The sequence below is a fragment of the Vitis vinifera genome, chromosome 17 (genome assembly GCF_030704535.1).
Source record: "Vitis vinifera cultivar Pinot Noir 40024 chromosome 17, ASM3070453v1".
Classification (NCBI taxonomy): domain Eukaryota; kingdom Viridiplantae; phylum Streptophyta; class Magnoliopsida; order Vitales; family Vitaceae; genus Vitis; species Vitis vinifera.
Genome location: NC_081821.1, coordinates 7,025,497 through 7,038,747, shown reverse-complemented (window position 1 = coordinate 7,038,747; position 13,251 = coordinate 7,025,497). Strand labels below are relative to the sequence as shown.

At 38.3% G+C, this 13,251-nt stretch overlaps 2 protein-coding genes across 3 annotated transcripts; one reads left to right on the top strand and one right to left on the bottom strand.

Annotated features, from left to right (window-relative positions):
* The first annotated feature begins 6,082 nt into the window (after positions 1 to 6,082).
* LOC100262075 (uncharacterized) lies at positions 6,083 to 10,090 on the top strand. The gene is made up of 4 exons (XM_002275908.4): positions 6,083 to 6,351; positions 8,303 to 8,950; positions 9,069 to 9,167; positions 9,524 to 10,090. Exons 1-4 carry the CDS (start codon positions 6,202 to 6,204, stop codon positions 9,881 to 9,883), a joined length of 1,257 nt encoding a protein of 418 aa, XP_002275944.1. The 5' UTR covers positions 6,083 to 6,201; the 3' UTR covers positions 9,884 to 10,090.
* A 69-nt stretch (positions 10,091 to 10,159) lies between these two features.
* Positions 10,160 to 13,011, bottom strand: LOC104882315 (pentatricopeptide repeat-containing protein At4g33990). 2 transcript variants are annotated; one of them, XR_788042.3, is made up of 2 exons: positions 10,890 to 13,011; positions 10,160 to 10,632 (listed from the first exon to the last, which is right to left on the bottom strand). XR_788042.3 is itself a non-coding variant. In XM_010665076.3 (2 exons), exon 1 carries the CDS (start codon positions 12,898 to 12,900, stop codon positions 11,065 to 11,067), a length of 1,836 nt encoding a protein of 611 aa, XP_010663378.1. In that variant the 5' UTR covers positions 12,901 to 13,011; the 3' UTR covers positions 10,160 to 10,632; positions 11,034 to 11,064. The 2 variants fall into 2 exon arrangements, 1 of the variants encoding a protein (XP_010663378.1); XM_010665076.3 differs by having other exon boundaries at positions 11,034 to 13,011.
* Between the last annotated feature and the right edge of the window lie 240 nt (positions 13,012 to 13,251).

The following is a 13,251-nucleotide window of genomic DNA, read 5'->3' as shown; positions in this document are numbered from 1 at the left end:
CGATATTCAGAGTTGCATCCTCGGTTTCGGCGTTTAGAGTCGTTACCACTGTTCTCAGTTTGACGTTCAGAGTCATCATCATCACTATCTTCAGTTGGGCGTTCAGAGCCATCATCGCTTCTCAGTTTTGGCATTCATAGCCATCACTATTTTCAGTTTGGCGTTCAGAGTCGTCATCACTTCTCAGTATCAGCGTTCAGAGCCATCATCATCACTTCCTCAGTTTGACGTTCAGAGCCGCATTCCCGGTTTCGGCGTTCAGAGCCATCACTATTTTCAGTTTTGGCGTTCAGAGCCATCATCGCTTTTCAGTTTTGGTGTTCAGAGCCATCACTATTTTCAGTTTGGCGTTCAGAGCCATCACTATTTTCAGTTTTGGCGTTCAGAGCCATCATCGCTTCTCAATTTTGGCATTCATAGCCATCACTATTTTCGGTTTAGGCTTCCAGAGCCATCACTGTCATCTTGTTTAGGCTTCCAGAGCCATTTCTATCATCTTGTTTAGGTTTCCAGAGCCACTACTGTCATCTTGCTTAGGCTTCCAGAGCCATTACCGTCATCTTGCTTAGGCTTCCAGAGCCATTACCACCATCACTATTTTCTTGTTTAGGCTTCCAGAGCCATTACTGTCATCTTGCTTAGGCTTTCAGAGCCATTACTGTCGTCTTATTTAGGCTTCCAGAGCCATCACTGTCGTCTTGTTTAGGCTTCCAGAGCCATCACTGTCGTCTTGTTTAGGCTTCCAGAGCTGTTATTTTCTAGTTTAGCTCTTAGAGTTAGTTTTTTTTGTTAGACTTCCAGAGCCATCACTGTCATCTTGTTTAGGCTTCCAGAGCCATTACTGTCATCTTGTTTAGGCTTCCAGAGTCATTACTGTCATCTTGTTTAGGCTTCCAGAGTCATCACTGTCATCTTGTTTAGGCTTCCAGAGTCATCACTGTCATCTTGTTTAGGCTTCCAGAGCCATTTCTATCATCTTGTTTAGGTTTCCAGAGCCACTACTGTCATCTTGCTTAGGCTTCCAGAGCCATTACCGTCATCTTGCTTAGGCTTCCAGAGCCATTACCGTCATCACTATTTTCTTGTTTAGGCTTCCAGAGCCATTACTATCATCTTGCTTAGGCTTTCAGAGCCATTACTATCGTCTTATTTAGGCTTCCAGAGCCATCACTGTCGTCTTGTTTAGGCTTCCAGAGTCATCACTGTCATCTTGTTTAGGCTTCCAGAGCCATTTCTATCATCTTGTTTAGGTTTCCAGAGCCACTACTGTCATCTTGCTTAGGCTTCCAGAGCCATTACCGTCATCTTGCTTAGGCTTCCAGAGCCATTACCGCCATCACTATTTTCTTGTTTAGGCTTCCAGAGCCATTACTGTCATCTTGCTTAGGCTTTCAAAGCCATTACTGTCGTCTTATTTAGGCTTCCAGAGCCATCACTGTCGTCTTGTTTAGGCTTCCAGAGCCATCACTGTCGTCTTGTTTAGGCTTCCAGAGCTGTTATTTTCTAGTTTAGCTCTTAGAGTTAGTTTTTTTGGTTAGACTTCCAGAGCCATTACTGTCGTCTCGTTTAGGCTTCCAGAGCCGTCATTGTTGTCTTGTTTAGGCTTCCAGAGCTGTTATTTTCTAGTTTAGCTTTTAGAGTTAGTTTTTGGTTTGGCTTCCAGAGCTTTTATTTTCTCAGTTTAGTGCCTAGAGTCGGTCTTGTCATCCAGAGTCACAACTCCTGGCGTTCATGTCCATTGGCATTGCACATCTTACCTTCAGGGTTTTGCATTCGTCCTCGGCTTTCCTCACTTCGTTACCTGGTGCTTATCCCATATTCATCTCATACTCCAGGGTGGTTCGACCGTTACTCATCTTTGACGTTGATCTCTTGGGTCACTTTTAGAGACATCTTAGAGGGAGTCTGGGTCCTCGATGCAGCTTTAGAGGTGCCTTGAGCCTCTTAGAATTTTAAAGCCTTAAGTGAGTTTGTGTTCTACTTGTACCTTTTGGGTCCGGGGGTCTTTCTTTGTTCTTCGATAGAGTTCACTTCATTTCACTCGCTTTTCACACTTCTTTTTCACTCTAGTGTTCACGTTCCTTACACTCGTGAACTCTATCAAAGAGGGGCATATTTGTAGACCCCCCTGGAGGTAGGATTTTTCTTTATGTTATTTTGGATTTATTTTATTTTTTTTCCTTTTCCTACCTTTTTCCCGGGGCTCGACATGATGGTCAGGAGCTGGTTTTTGGGGCAGAGAGGGGACTCAAGTGGGCGGCTCTCGGGGGGGGCAGATTGGACGGGATACGGCTGGCTTGCTGAGGAAGACAGGAACAAAAGGAAAACAGAGGAGGAAAAAGAAAAAAATGGAAGAAAAAGGGGGGGATCTGCAGAAAGGAGGGGGGTGAGAAAAGCGGAGCAGAGTAGCAGGAGCGAAACCCACGGGTTTTCGGATTTGTTTTTGGGAAGAAGCCCTCCCAGGTGCGAGCCTCGTAGGTTTTCTGATCATATTTCTCATCACATTTGTTCTTCATGCATTTTCCTTATGGGTTTTAGTTTTCATTCACTGCTCGAATGGGTTTGCTCTGCTATTCTCTCGTTTTTCTTTGATTTCATTTGAAGATATCATGGTATGGGTTCATTCAAATCGTGTTAGCGTTCTCCGTTTTTCCACAGACCATAGCCTAAGGATTTACATCTGGAATGAGGCTCAATATATTTGTCATTGGATATTTCTTGTTTGCTTCTGATATTTACATTGTTTTACCCTCTGTTTTCTCTTTTCCCATGCACGTTTTATTTTTATTTCAAAACCTTTCTCTGGCATGATGGAAATCTTCATCCTCACCGTCCCTCATACCCATCGTCAGCAGCACATACCTCTCATGCTCATGTCTCCACTGTCAAACCCATACCCTGAGCCAACCTTCCCCATGACCAATATCTTAGGCAAATCCACCATCCAGCCATCCATGATACTCACCCACTCGCCCCCATGCATCCCCATCTTCATACCCATTTTCTTTCAAACCTGTCATACATGCCCGGCACCACCTTTTCTCTCTCTACGTTTTCCATGCCCACTTCTCTTTCTAACTCTCCACTCTTTTACCCTCACCACCCATCAGAAACACCACCCTCTCATTTCCATCATCTCTTTCACGTGCATGGGGACTGTACATGCATGTCACCCTCCCTCTCTTCATCACCACCTTCTCTCTCTATATCCTTGCCCCCACCATCACTCAGACCTCTCTGCGCGCGAGCCTTCTTCAGTGGCTAGAGAATGGGCAACAGCCAAGCAGCTTTTCATTCCCCACGAACCTCGCCGGAGCCGCCTTTGGGGTTCAGCGCCGCTGCCTCGATTCAGAGCGCCTCCCTCTATGCCGGCGACGGCGGCCCGCGCGCCGTCCTCTTCGACTGCTTCCGCGGCGTGGTCGACGGCGCCGTCGGCGAAGACACCCATCTTCTGGTGTCGTGGCCTCGAAATCCATGTATCTTCACCGTCTCAGCGCCGCCCTCGAAGCCGCCACCCCTTCCCTCTCCTCTACGTCGCTGTTGGTGGAGGTCTCGTCTGAGAGAGCTGCCCAGATGGAGGGAGATGCCTCGGGCTGTGATGGAGCTTGCGTGGGTGACAGGCTTGGGCTTGGGTTGGAGCCCAATCCAAGTTTGTTGATGGAGGGTAGCATGTTTCCTCAAATAAATGGGCTGTGATGGAATTAGAGTTTGGGCTTGTCCAAGATGATGGATATGGGCCTGGCTGAAAGGCCCAAAGAGAGAATGAGAGCGGGTTTGGGCTATAGTGTGCTGGACTCAGATGAGAGACCCAAGTTTGTGAAAGCATTGGGTGCTTTGGGCTTGCCCATTTGACATCTTTGGGCTTGGGCTTGATGGATGCATATTATCATTTAGTATTATTATTAATTACTATTATCATTGTTATTATTATTATTATTATTATAATTATTATTATTATTATCATTAATTATTATTATAATTATTATTAACTCATTATAATTATTATTATTATTATCATTAATTATTATTATAATTATTATTAACTCAACCCTCAAAATCTATTTATCATTATTATTACTATTATTAATCCAAACTTTTAAAATCCTATGATTATTATTAATTCAACCTTCAAAATCTTTTTATCATCATTATTATTAATTCAAACTTCCAACATTTATTTATTGTTATTATTACTATCATTAATCCAAACTTTTAAAATCCTATGATTATTATTAATTCAACCTTCAAAATCTTTTTATCATCATTATTATTAATTCAAACTTCCAACATTTATTTATTGTTATTATTACAATCATTAATCCAAACTTTCAAAACCTTATAATTATCATTACTAACCCAAAATTTCAAAATTTATTTATTATAATTATTTTTATCATCACTAACTCAACTCACAAAATCTCATTATTATCATTATTATTAATTCACATTTTCAAAATCTATTTATTATTATTATTACCATCATTAATCCAAACTTTTAAAACCCTATAATTATTATTACCAACCCAAATTTCAAAATCTATTCACTATTGTTATTTTTATCATCATTAACCCAAACTTTCAAGAATCTCATTATTATTATTATTATTACCTCAAATTCTCAAAATCTATTCATTGTTATTATTATTATCATTAATCCTAACTTTCAAAACCCTATTATTATTACCACTAACTCAACTTACAAAATCTCATTATTATCATTATTATTAATTCACATTTTCAAAAATCTATTTATCATTATTTATCATTATCATTAATCCCAACTCTCAAAATCTCATTATTATTATTATTATTATAAACTCAACTTTCAAAGTCTATTTATTATCATCATTATCATCACCAACCCAAACTTCCAAAAATCTCATTATTATTATTATTATTAACTCAACTTTCAAAATCTATTTATTATTATTATTATTATCATTAATCCAAATTCTCAAAATCTTATTATTATTATTATTATTAATTCACACCTTTAAAATCTTATTATTGTTATTATTATCATTAATTCAGACTTTCGAAATCTTATAATCATTATTATTATTAATTCAACCTCTCAAGACCTCATTGTTATCATTATTATAAATTCAGCTTTCAAAAGTCTATGGTCTCGCATTTCAATTTCCCAAAGTCCGTTTCTCTCTTTCTTTAACAAGTTTCGATTTAATCACCGGAGCTCTAATCTTCAAAATTTAATTCCAAACACTCCAATTTTCAAATAAGCTCCAATAATCCAGTTTTCACTCGAATAGTTTTTAATCGCATTTCAGTTCCTAAATAATCTTCTGATCTTCTTGACTTTACATAAGCAATAGTGATTCCTTTCTAATTCCAAAACGCGGGGTTTGTGGGATTAGCTCGTGAATAATAAATCGGGCTTTATTGGGGGCCCTATGTTTGACCCCTTTTGATTGTCAATTATCGTGCTTACTGTATTTCGCTTGAGCTTCGCTTCGCACTCCGATATGTATGAGCTATGTTTTGTATTCATTAATTGTGCACTAATCCCGTTTCTTGATAGCGCGTTGTTGTTTGCTGCCCAGGTACGTATTCACTCATTCTGATCATCCCCTATATATATTCTGATTCTCATATATATGCATGATTGATGTGAGTATCCATTGACTCTCTTATTCGATTGCCACGTCAATTTCACTTTATTAGTAGGGACCCGACTCTAGGGACTTAGAGGGGTGCTACGGTCTCTACCGTACCTTCCCGATAAGTAACCTGACCCCCGGACCCGATCCGGTTTTTTTTTACAGACCACCTTTTCCAAAATAAGGAGTCACACTTAGGGTTTTTCTTTCTTATTTTGTTTACCCTTTGAAAATAAAACAAAAATAAGTGGCGACTCCAAGTCATTTTCAAATGATAAATCCAATCATTTTTTCAAATAAAAATCGAGCTCGCCATCGAGTGGGAAACGCATTGAGCCGAAATGCGGGGTCCACAATATTTAACCGACACCTTTAAGATGGTGAATAAAATTAACCTTAATGTATTTTTACAAGATTTTCTATTTTTACAAAGAGACGAAGGGATGCAATAGTTGAAACGACGTCGTTGAGAAGGTGAAAACTATACAGGGGAAAAGTTTTCTTTGAGTAGGAGGCGAAATCAAGAACAAAATCCTTCGATCAGGAAGAGAGAGAGAGAGAGAGAGAGTGAGAGAGAGGAAGAATGGAAAATTCAGGGCAATGGCTGGAGAAGGCGTTGATAGAACTGTGCAAAGGAATGGAAACGGGTCTAGACTTAGACGAAGACATCATCTCAGGACTTGTCTCTTACTGCGAGCTCGCTCCTCCCCTTGACGCCCAAGAATACCTCCATGTTCGTATCTCTTCTCTCTAATCTTTAATCTCTCCATTTTATGCGATTATTATTTGAATTTTAGATTGATTACTTTCAATTTTTTTCACACCAGTCACACCCATATCTTAGAGAACTGATATGACCATCTGTATTCTTGTTTCTTGCTGCAATGCAAGTGACAATTTTTCAATCCTTGTTTTTCACCCCAAAATGCCCAAATCCTTGACTCCTGGAAACAATTTCAAATTTTTAGCCTAAAATTACGTTTCTCCTGAATGGGCTTCTCTCAAGGTTTAAATTCTGTTGTTAAACATGATGTATTTGGATATTATAGATTAAGCTTCTGCTGTCCTTCAATTCAGGTTACAGACTATTGATTTTATTATAGTTGACCAAAAGGGGTGGGGTGGTTGAAAAGATTGGGATTGAGGCAGTGTGGACAGAGGGATAGCTAGATTGTCGAGGATCTAACAGTAGAAATGATTTCATGTGAAGCTTAATGCTAAAAATTAATTCATTTAGCGAATGCCAAGTAGTTGAAATATGCATGTACTTGATTAGAATGAAGTTGTGGGTTATTGAAGTTCAAGAAGGTTGAAACTGATAAACTGAATATGGATGTTTAAAATTTTGAACTTTTGGTTCAGATTGAACTTTGTTGCTTGGGGTAGTTAGAAATTCATATTAGTTGGAGACCGAGCTAATGCAATCAGGGACCGTCTTTGGTTCAATCAGAAATGATTCTATCATTTTTATATCCCCATTCAGTAGTGTAGATGAGATTTGTACCACACATGTCTTTATCCCTTCTCATCTTTCTCGTACAATTCAGCGTACTTGAATGGTTGATTCTTCCTTTTTATCTTAGCTTCCACCTTTCTGAACGAAAGCTGAGAATGTCTCATTATGCTCATAATTACATTTACAGTTATTTGAATTGCATCTTTCTATTTCATTTTTCATTTTTATTATCTTCTCCTTATAGCAGACCATGTATAAATGAAATGGGGATTCATTATTTAATAGTATTAATAATTAATATATTTAATAAATAATATAAATATATTTGTAAGGATTAGTCAATCAAATAATAGATTGTAATTGGATTGATTTGAAAATAAATGAATTGCTGGTCCTAGAATATTATTCTTGTTAGACTTAAACCTAACTAAAATAATGAGGGTTAAGACAATTTTGGCCCATCTGGTTCACTGAGGTACATTGGCCCATGGTAAGGGGATTGATTCAGGGATTTTTTCTCATTCATATATCAGAGAGAAGGGAGATTTTATTTCCTTGTCTGCACTTCACAGTGTGATATTTTCTGTACCAGTGAGGAATAGAGAATCTATATCAAAGAAAGGTTTAACTGTTGGAATACATGTTTTTAGATGCAGTGGGTTCAGTAACATTGGTGATTTAGGTCATCCAGTTATTATTACAAACAGGGTCTTGAATACTGTACTTGATTTAACCTGTTATTTTGATGCTGAGTGGAACACTCCCATAGGGAGGATATATTATACCAAATTGAGTCTGTTCCCTTTGGGAAGTCCCTTACTGGTAACTGCCCCTAATGAAATAAATAGCTATCTTTATATAATTATGTCTGAATTTGTTCTATTTTAGTAGACCAAAATTAGGATTATCAGACCTCAATGCCTTATTTGTGTTGGAATATTTGGAACAGTTGTCTGAGCAAGCATAACACCCTGTTAGCATGCAAGGATTCAAATGCTGTGCATGCATTTTAGATTGATCATTGTCAGTTCACTTCTTTTTTTGTAAACATGCAATTTATTTCATCATATGATTCTTGCTTTATACAGTGATGTTTTAGAATATGAAGGAGAAGTGACTATATTGTTTGAGTATGATGCATATTAATGAAAGGAGAGAATATATGTATAGGATAAATGTCATGTTTATGTTGCAATTTTATATTTCTTGGTTTTATTTTCCTTTACAGAATATCATTGGTCAGGAAGCTGGCCAAAGTGTAATTGAGGAATATTTACGACGAAGAGGTCACAAGGATTCCCATAGCAGCACCCCAGATGTTCCAACTTCCAAATTACACGCCTATGTTAAACCACCGTCGAATGAAGGTTCCTTTGGAGGAGCCAAGAAACCATTGAGAACACAGAAACAGGTTATGGTCCCTGTTAATCAGGAAAAACAGGCTCCAACCGATACCAGCAATTCAAGAAACACACACGTAGCAAACCAAGGTGGCTCTAGAAAGAAAAAAGCTGGCAAAGTTGTTTCACTTGCAGAGGCTGCAAAAGGGTCTATTGTATTCAAGCAAGGAAAACCATGTACATGCCAAGCCCGTCAGCACACACTGGTGAGCAATTGTTTATCTTGTGGCAAGATAGTTTGCGAACAAGAGGGAGAGGGGCCATGCAGTTTTTGTGGTGCCCTTGTGCTAAGAGAAGGAAGCACATATGCCGGTCTGGATGAAAGCATTGTTCCCCTAACAGATGCTGAAGCAGCAGCTGAAGCTTACGCAAAGAGACTTGTTGAGTATGACCGGGATTCTGCAGCACGTACAACAGTTATAGATGACCAAAGTGACTACTACGAAATTGAGGGGAACAGTTGGCTGTCAGTGGAGGTATTCTTCGGATCCAACCTGTATACAAATGCAAGCATGTCTTAAATCCAGGAGAACATACTGCAAAAAATTTGTTAATTTTTTTCTTTTTTTCCTTTTTTTTTTTTTTTAATCTTAGGAGAAGGAACTATTAAGGAAGAAAAAGCAGGAGATTGAAGCAGCTGAGCAAGCCAAACGGAATAAAGTGATTGTGACTTTTGACTTGGTTGGCCGCAAGGTATTAATAGTGGACTGTCTTTTATGTTGTTGTTGCTCTGTGCAGGCATGAATCTTCCATCTCATTGCAAGTTTTAAGTTGAATTTGGGTGCATATTTGGTCCTTTTATTGATATCTACGCATTTCTGTGCAACTATCTGCAGAACAAGTTATCTTTACTCTCTGTCCACTGCTTGTCTTTCGTAACCATAAAAATTTATTGTGCATTCATTATCATGGACACACAAAAATTTCTTAATATGGTTTTCCCATGATGGTTCCCACCTCATATTTGCTTTTCCCATCTTAGGTCATGTATTTTTTTAACAACTGGTTTAGCTCAACTAACAGGAGTTTTCTTCTCATGTTTTTTTTAGGTGATGGTGAATCAAGATGAAGTTTCAGAATTAGAATCAGAGAACAGAATACTAAGGCCACCAGATGAAAGAGAAATAAACCGGATTAAACCAAACCCAACTCTCAAGGTACAACCAATCTTTATGGACCCAGGACCAAATAGGAAGCCTGCTAAAGGGAAACAACTAAACAAGAGCCTAGGGAATGGTATGCGCTTGGAGATAACTGGAAGGGTGCAACATGACAGCAATGAATTAAAACAATTTATGCCAGATAATCAGCTGGAAACATCTTCAAATGGCAAGCTTTGGCAGAGGCCTTCAGTAAATGGAGGTTTGCGTGTGGAAGATGATGATGCATGTTCCCTGGATTACCGTTAAGAAGCACAAGTTCTGTAAAGGAAAAAGTTGGAAATATAGTCTTGTTTTTGTTTCTGTTATAGGGAAAGGAATCCAAGCACTGCTTTTCAATGTTTCCAAATGCCATCTTAGATTTTGTAATTTCCATCTCGGCAGTCTGCTGCTTTAACCTACTGCTGAATATGAATATTTTGAAATCTATCATACATGGGGCCCGGTTTAGAATAACTTTCTCCATTTGGCCTTATTTGTAGCCAAAATCATAATTTTTATGTTAGACATTCTGTTTTCAAGAGATAATCATCATAGTTGGTAACAAATGCATTGATACAAAAAAGGTACCAACTACAGCATAGCCCAGAACAAATACATTGATAGAACAAAAGGGAACAACTACATTATTCGAAGGGCCACCCATTCTGCTATCTACTGAAATTGCTGGAACATAGGAGCAATCCTGGAAGGATAAGTAGAAATATAATGATCAAGCTGGACAATTTGTATCTGTTTAACAAACATCATAATTGGGTCAGTATCAATGGATAACATTTTGGTTATACATTGAATGATAAAAACTTCCAAGATACAAATCCTAAAGATGGAGAGATCCAATATTGAAGAGCCGTGCCTAGAATGATTGGAAATATGGAACAAGACCAGATTTATTAGTATGGCAGACAAGGAAGGCAATCTCTGCCAGGAATCAAATATGATCGATGATGACGCTGCTCAGGTTTGCATTCCCAAATGAAAGTTTCTTTGGCACAAACCTGCAGAAAGTAGTTACCAATTATTTGATAATAATGGAATCATACAACTCTGCCAGGATGTAAAGAAGGGGGTGCTTGCCAGCCAGCATAAAAATTTTAGTTGAATAGTTGAGCTGGGCCAACCCCAAATAGATGAGATAAGAATCATAAGACTTTGCTGAGTAGCACTCTTGAAACCAAGTCAGGAATGATATTTATAACAATCATGGATCAATTTACTGAGCCGTGCACTTCCTACTGGAGTTCAAAAGCGACACCTTAATTAAGTTTTGCCAGTTGGATATTGGGGCTGCGATGTAGAGTACTTGAAGATGAATGCCACCTGTGCTGCTATTGATGGTCTGGACAGGGGAGAAATTAAGAGATTGTTTCTAGCTTAGACATCAAACAGTCATATTTACCTCAAGATGCCTTAAACCTCACACAATGAAGTCACTCAAGTGAGTCTGCAATTGAGCTTTTTCCTGGTAGTTTTACAGCTTTTTGGGCTACCATCAAACTTCTTTCTTGTAAAACATCATCCCATCTTCCTGCTTCAGCAAAAATGTTTGAGGAAATAACATGATCTTCGGGACCATGTTCTGTCTTTACGTCAATGAGCCCACTCACTAAGTTCAACCCCAAATTAAAATCTCCATGAACTCTACAAGCATTAATTAACATCCTCCAAACAACTGCATTTGGCTCTACTGGCATGTCCTTCACAAACTTGTACGCCTCTTCTAGCATTCCAGCTCTTGCATGCATATCAACCATGCATCCACAGTGCTCAATCTTTGGCTCTATGTGGTAGTACTTACACATAATATCATACAAGTTTTTGCCTTTGTCAACCAAGCCAGCATGGTCACATGCTGACAGAACTCCAAGAAATGTGACAGAATTTGGTTCAATTTTCTCAGCACCCATTTTCCGAAAAGCAAGAAGGGCTTCCTCTCCTTCACCATTGATTGCATAACCTACTATGATTGAAGTCCAAGAGATAACATCTCTTCTGGGCATCTTACTAAAAACAGTTTCAGCTCGATCCATACTCCCACATTTTGCATACATATCAATAAGAGCATTGCAAAGGACTGTACTCCCACTAAGATGATCACTGCTCTCTATATAAGAATTTATTTGAATTCCCTGATGCAAATCTCCTGAACTCCGGCAAGCTGATATCAATCCTAGCATTGTCACTTCATCTGGTTTTATCTTTCTAGACTGAATAACATTCCAGAGACTCAAAGCCTCAATATTAAACCCACACTCGACATACCCATATATCATGGAGTTCCAAGATGCAATATTTTCATCTGCTAGTTCATCAAAAACTTTTCTACCTAACTCTATGGATCCACATTTGGAATACATGTTGATCAATGCAGTCTCAAAATGAATCATCATCTCCATTCCACTTACTTTTATAAATGCATGAACCGCTTTCCCCATGTGGAGATCTCTACTATTAGTACATGCTGAAATCAAGCTAACCAGAGATACTCTATCACATTCAACATTCCCAATTCTCATTTCTCTAAACAAGGAAAAGGCATTTCTACAGTCATTATTCTTAGCATACCCTGCAATCATAGTGTTCCAAGAAACCAAATCCCTCACGTTCGTTTCATGAAACAGCTTAGCAGCAGCATCCATATATTCAAATTCCGCATATAAATGGATAAGCGCATTACGGACCTCATTCTTCAAATCCAAACTCGTTTTGCAACAATAAGAATGCAGGGAATTCCCAATGCTAAACCTCCCAAACTCAACGCACCCAGAAATCAAAATCACCAAAGTAACATAATTTGGTTTCACTCTCAAATCAAAACCACCTCCCAGAACTCGATTAAACAAGCCCACACCCGCATGAAAGCGCTTGTTCTTCACAAACCCAGATATCATACAGTTAACTGTAACAATCGTTTTCTCAGGAATTTTATCAAACAGAGCACAAGCACAGCCCATCGACTTCTCCGCACTCGAATAAAGATAAACAAGAGCATTCAGCACATTAACATTGTAGTCCAACCCAAACCTTAGAACATGACAGTGTATCGATCGTCCTTCACGAATTGCAGACAGTCTGTTACAAGCTTTGATCAAGGAAGCATATACGAAGTGATCATCAAGTGGGGCATTCTCACGTTGATTTCTCGGAATGGCTTTAAAGAAAGAGATTGCATGAAAAGGGTTGGCGTCTGAAGCGTGTCTGCGAATCATGGTTAGCCATTTGGACATATCGGTTGAAGATGGAGGTGGGTTTAGCCTCGAACTCATGGACCCGCGAGGTTGAAGAGAATGAGTGAAGCCATGAGTGGTTCTGCAAACGAATTGAGCCTTTACGTACTAGTGTTTTTTCCACTTTTTTTATTTTTTTATGGTAGTAGGGAAAACAATTTTTTGAGAAATGTTTTTATTGTTTAAAAATGAAGACAAGGTGCTTATCTTGTTTTTCTAAATGATTTATTTTTTCAAATATTAAAAAAAATAAAAATATTTTCTAAAATTACAATCAAACGAACTTTCAATCTCGCTTTTACTAAAATTTACATTTTATCCCATAAACAAGTCACATTTCTTAAAAATTATGATTTTTTTTTAAATTAAAGTTGTTTCATCGTTCTCGTT

Excerpts from the sequence above, each read along its gene's own strand:
- LOC100262075 (XM_002275908.4), top strand. The coding sequence starts at position 6,202 with ATGGAAAATTCAGGGCAATGGCTGGAGAAGGCGTTGATAGAACTGTGC. Across the intron at positions 6,352-8,302 it reads ACGCCCAAGAATACCTCCAT|AATATCATTGGTCAGGAAGC; the intron begins GTTCGTATCTCT and ends TTTCCTTTACAG. Across the intron at positions 9,168-9,523 it reads TTGACTTGGTTGGCCGCAAG|GTGATGGTGAATCAAGATGA; the intron begins GTATTAATAGTG and ends TGTTTTTTTTAG.
- LOC104882315 (XM_010665076.3), bottom strand. The coding sequence starts at position 12,900 with ATGAGTTCGAGGCTAAACCCACCTCCATCTTCAACCGATATGTCCAAA.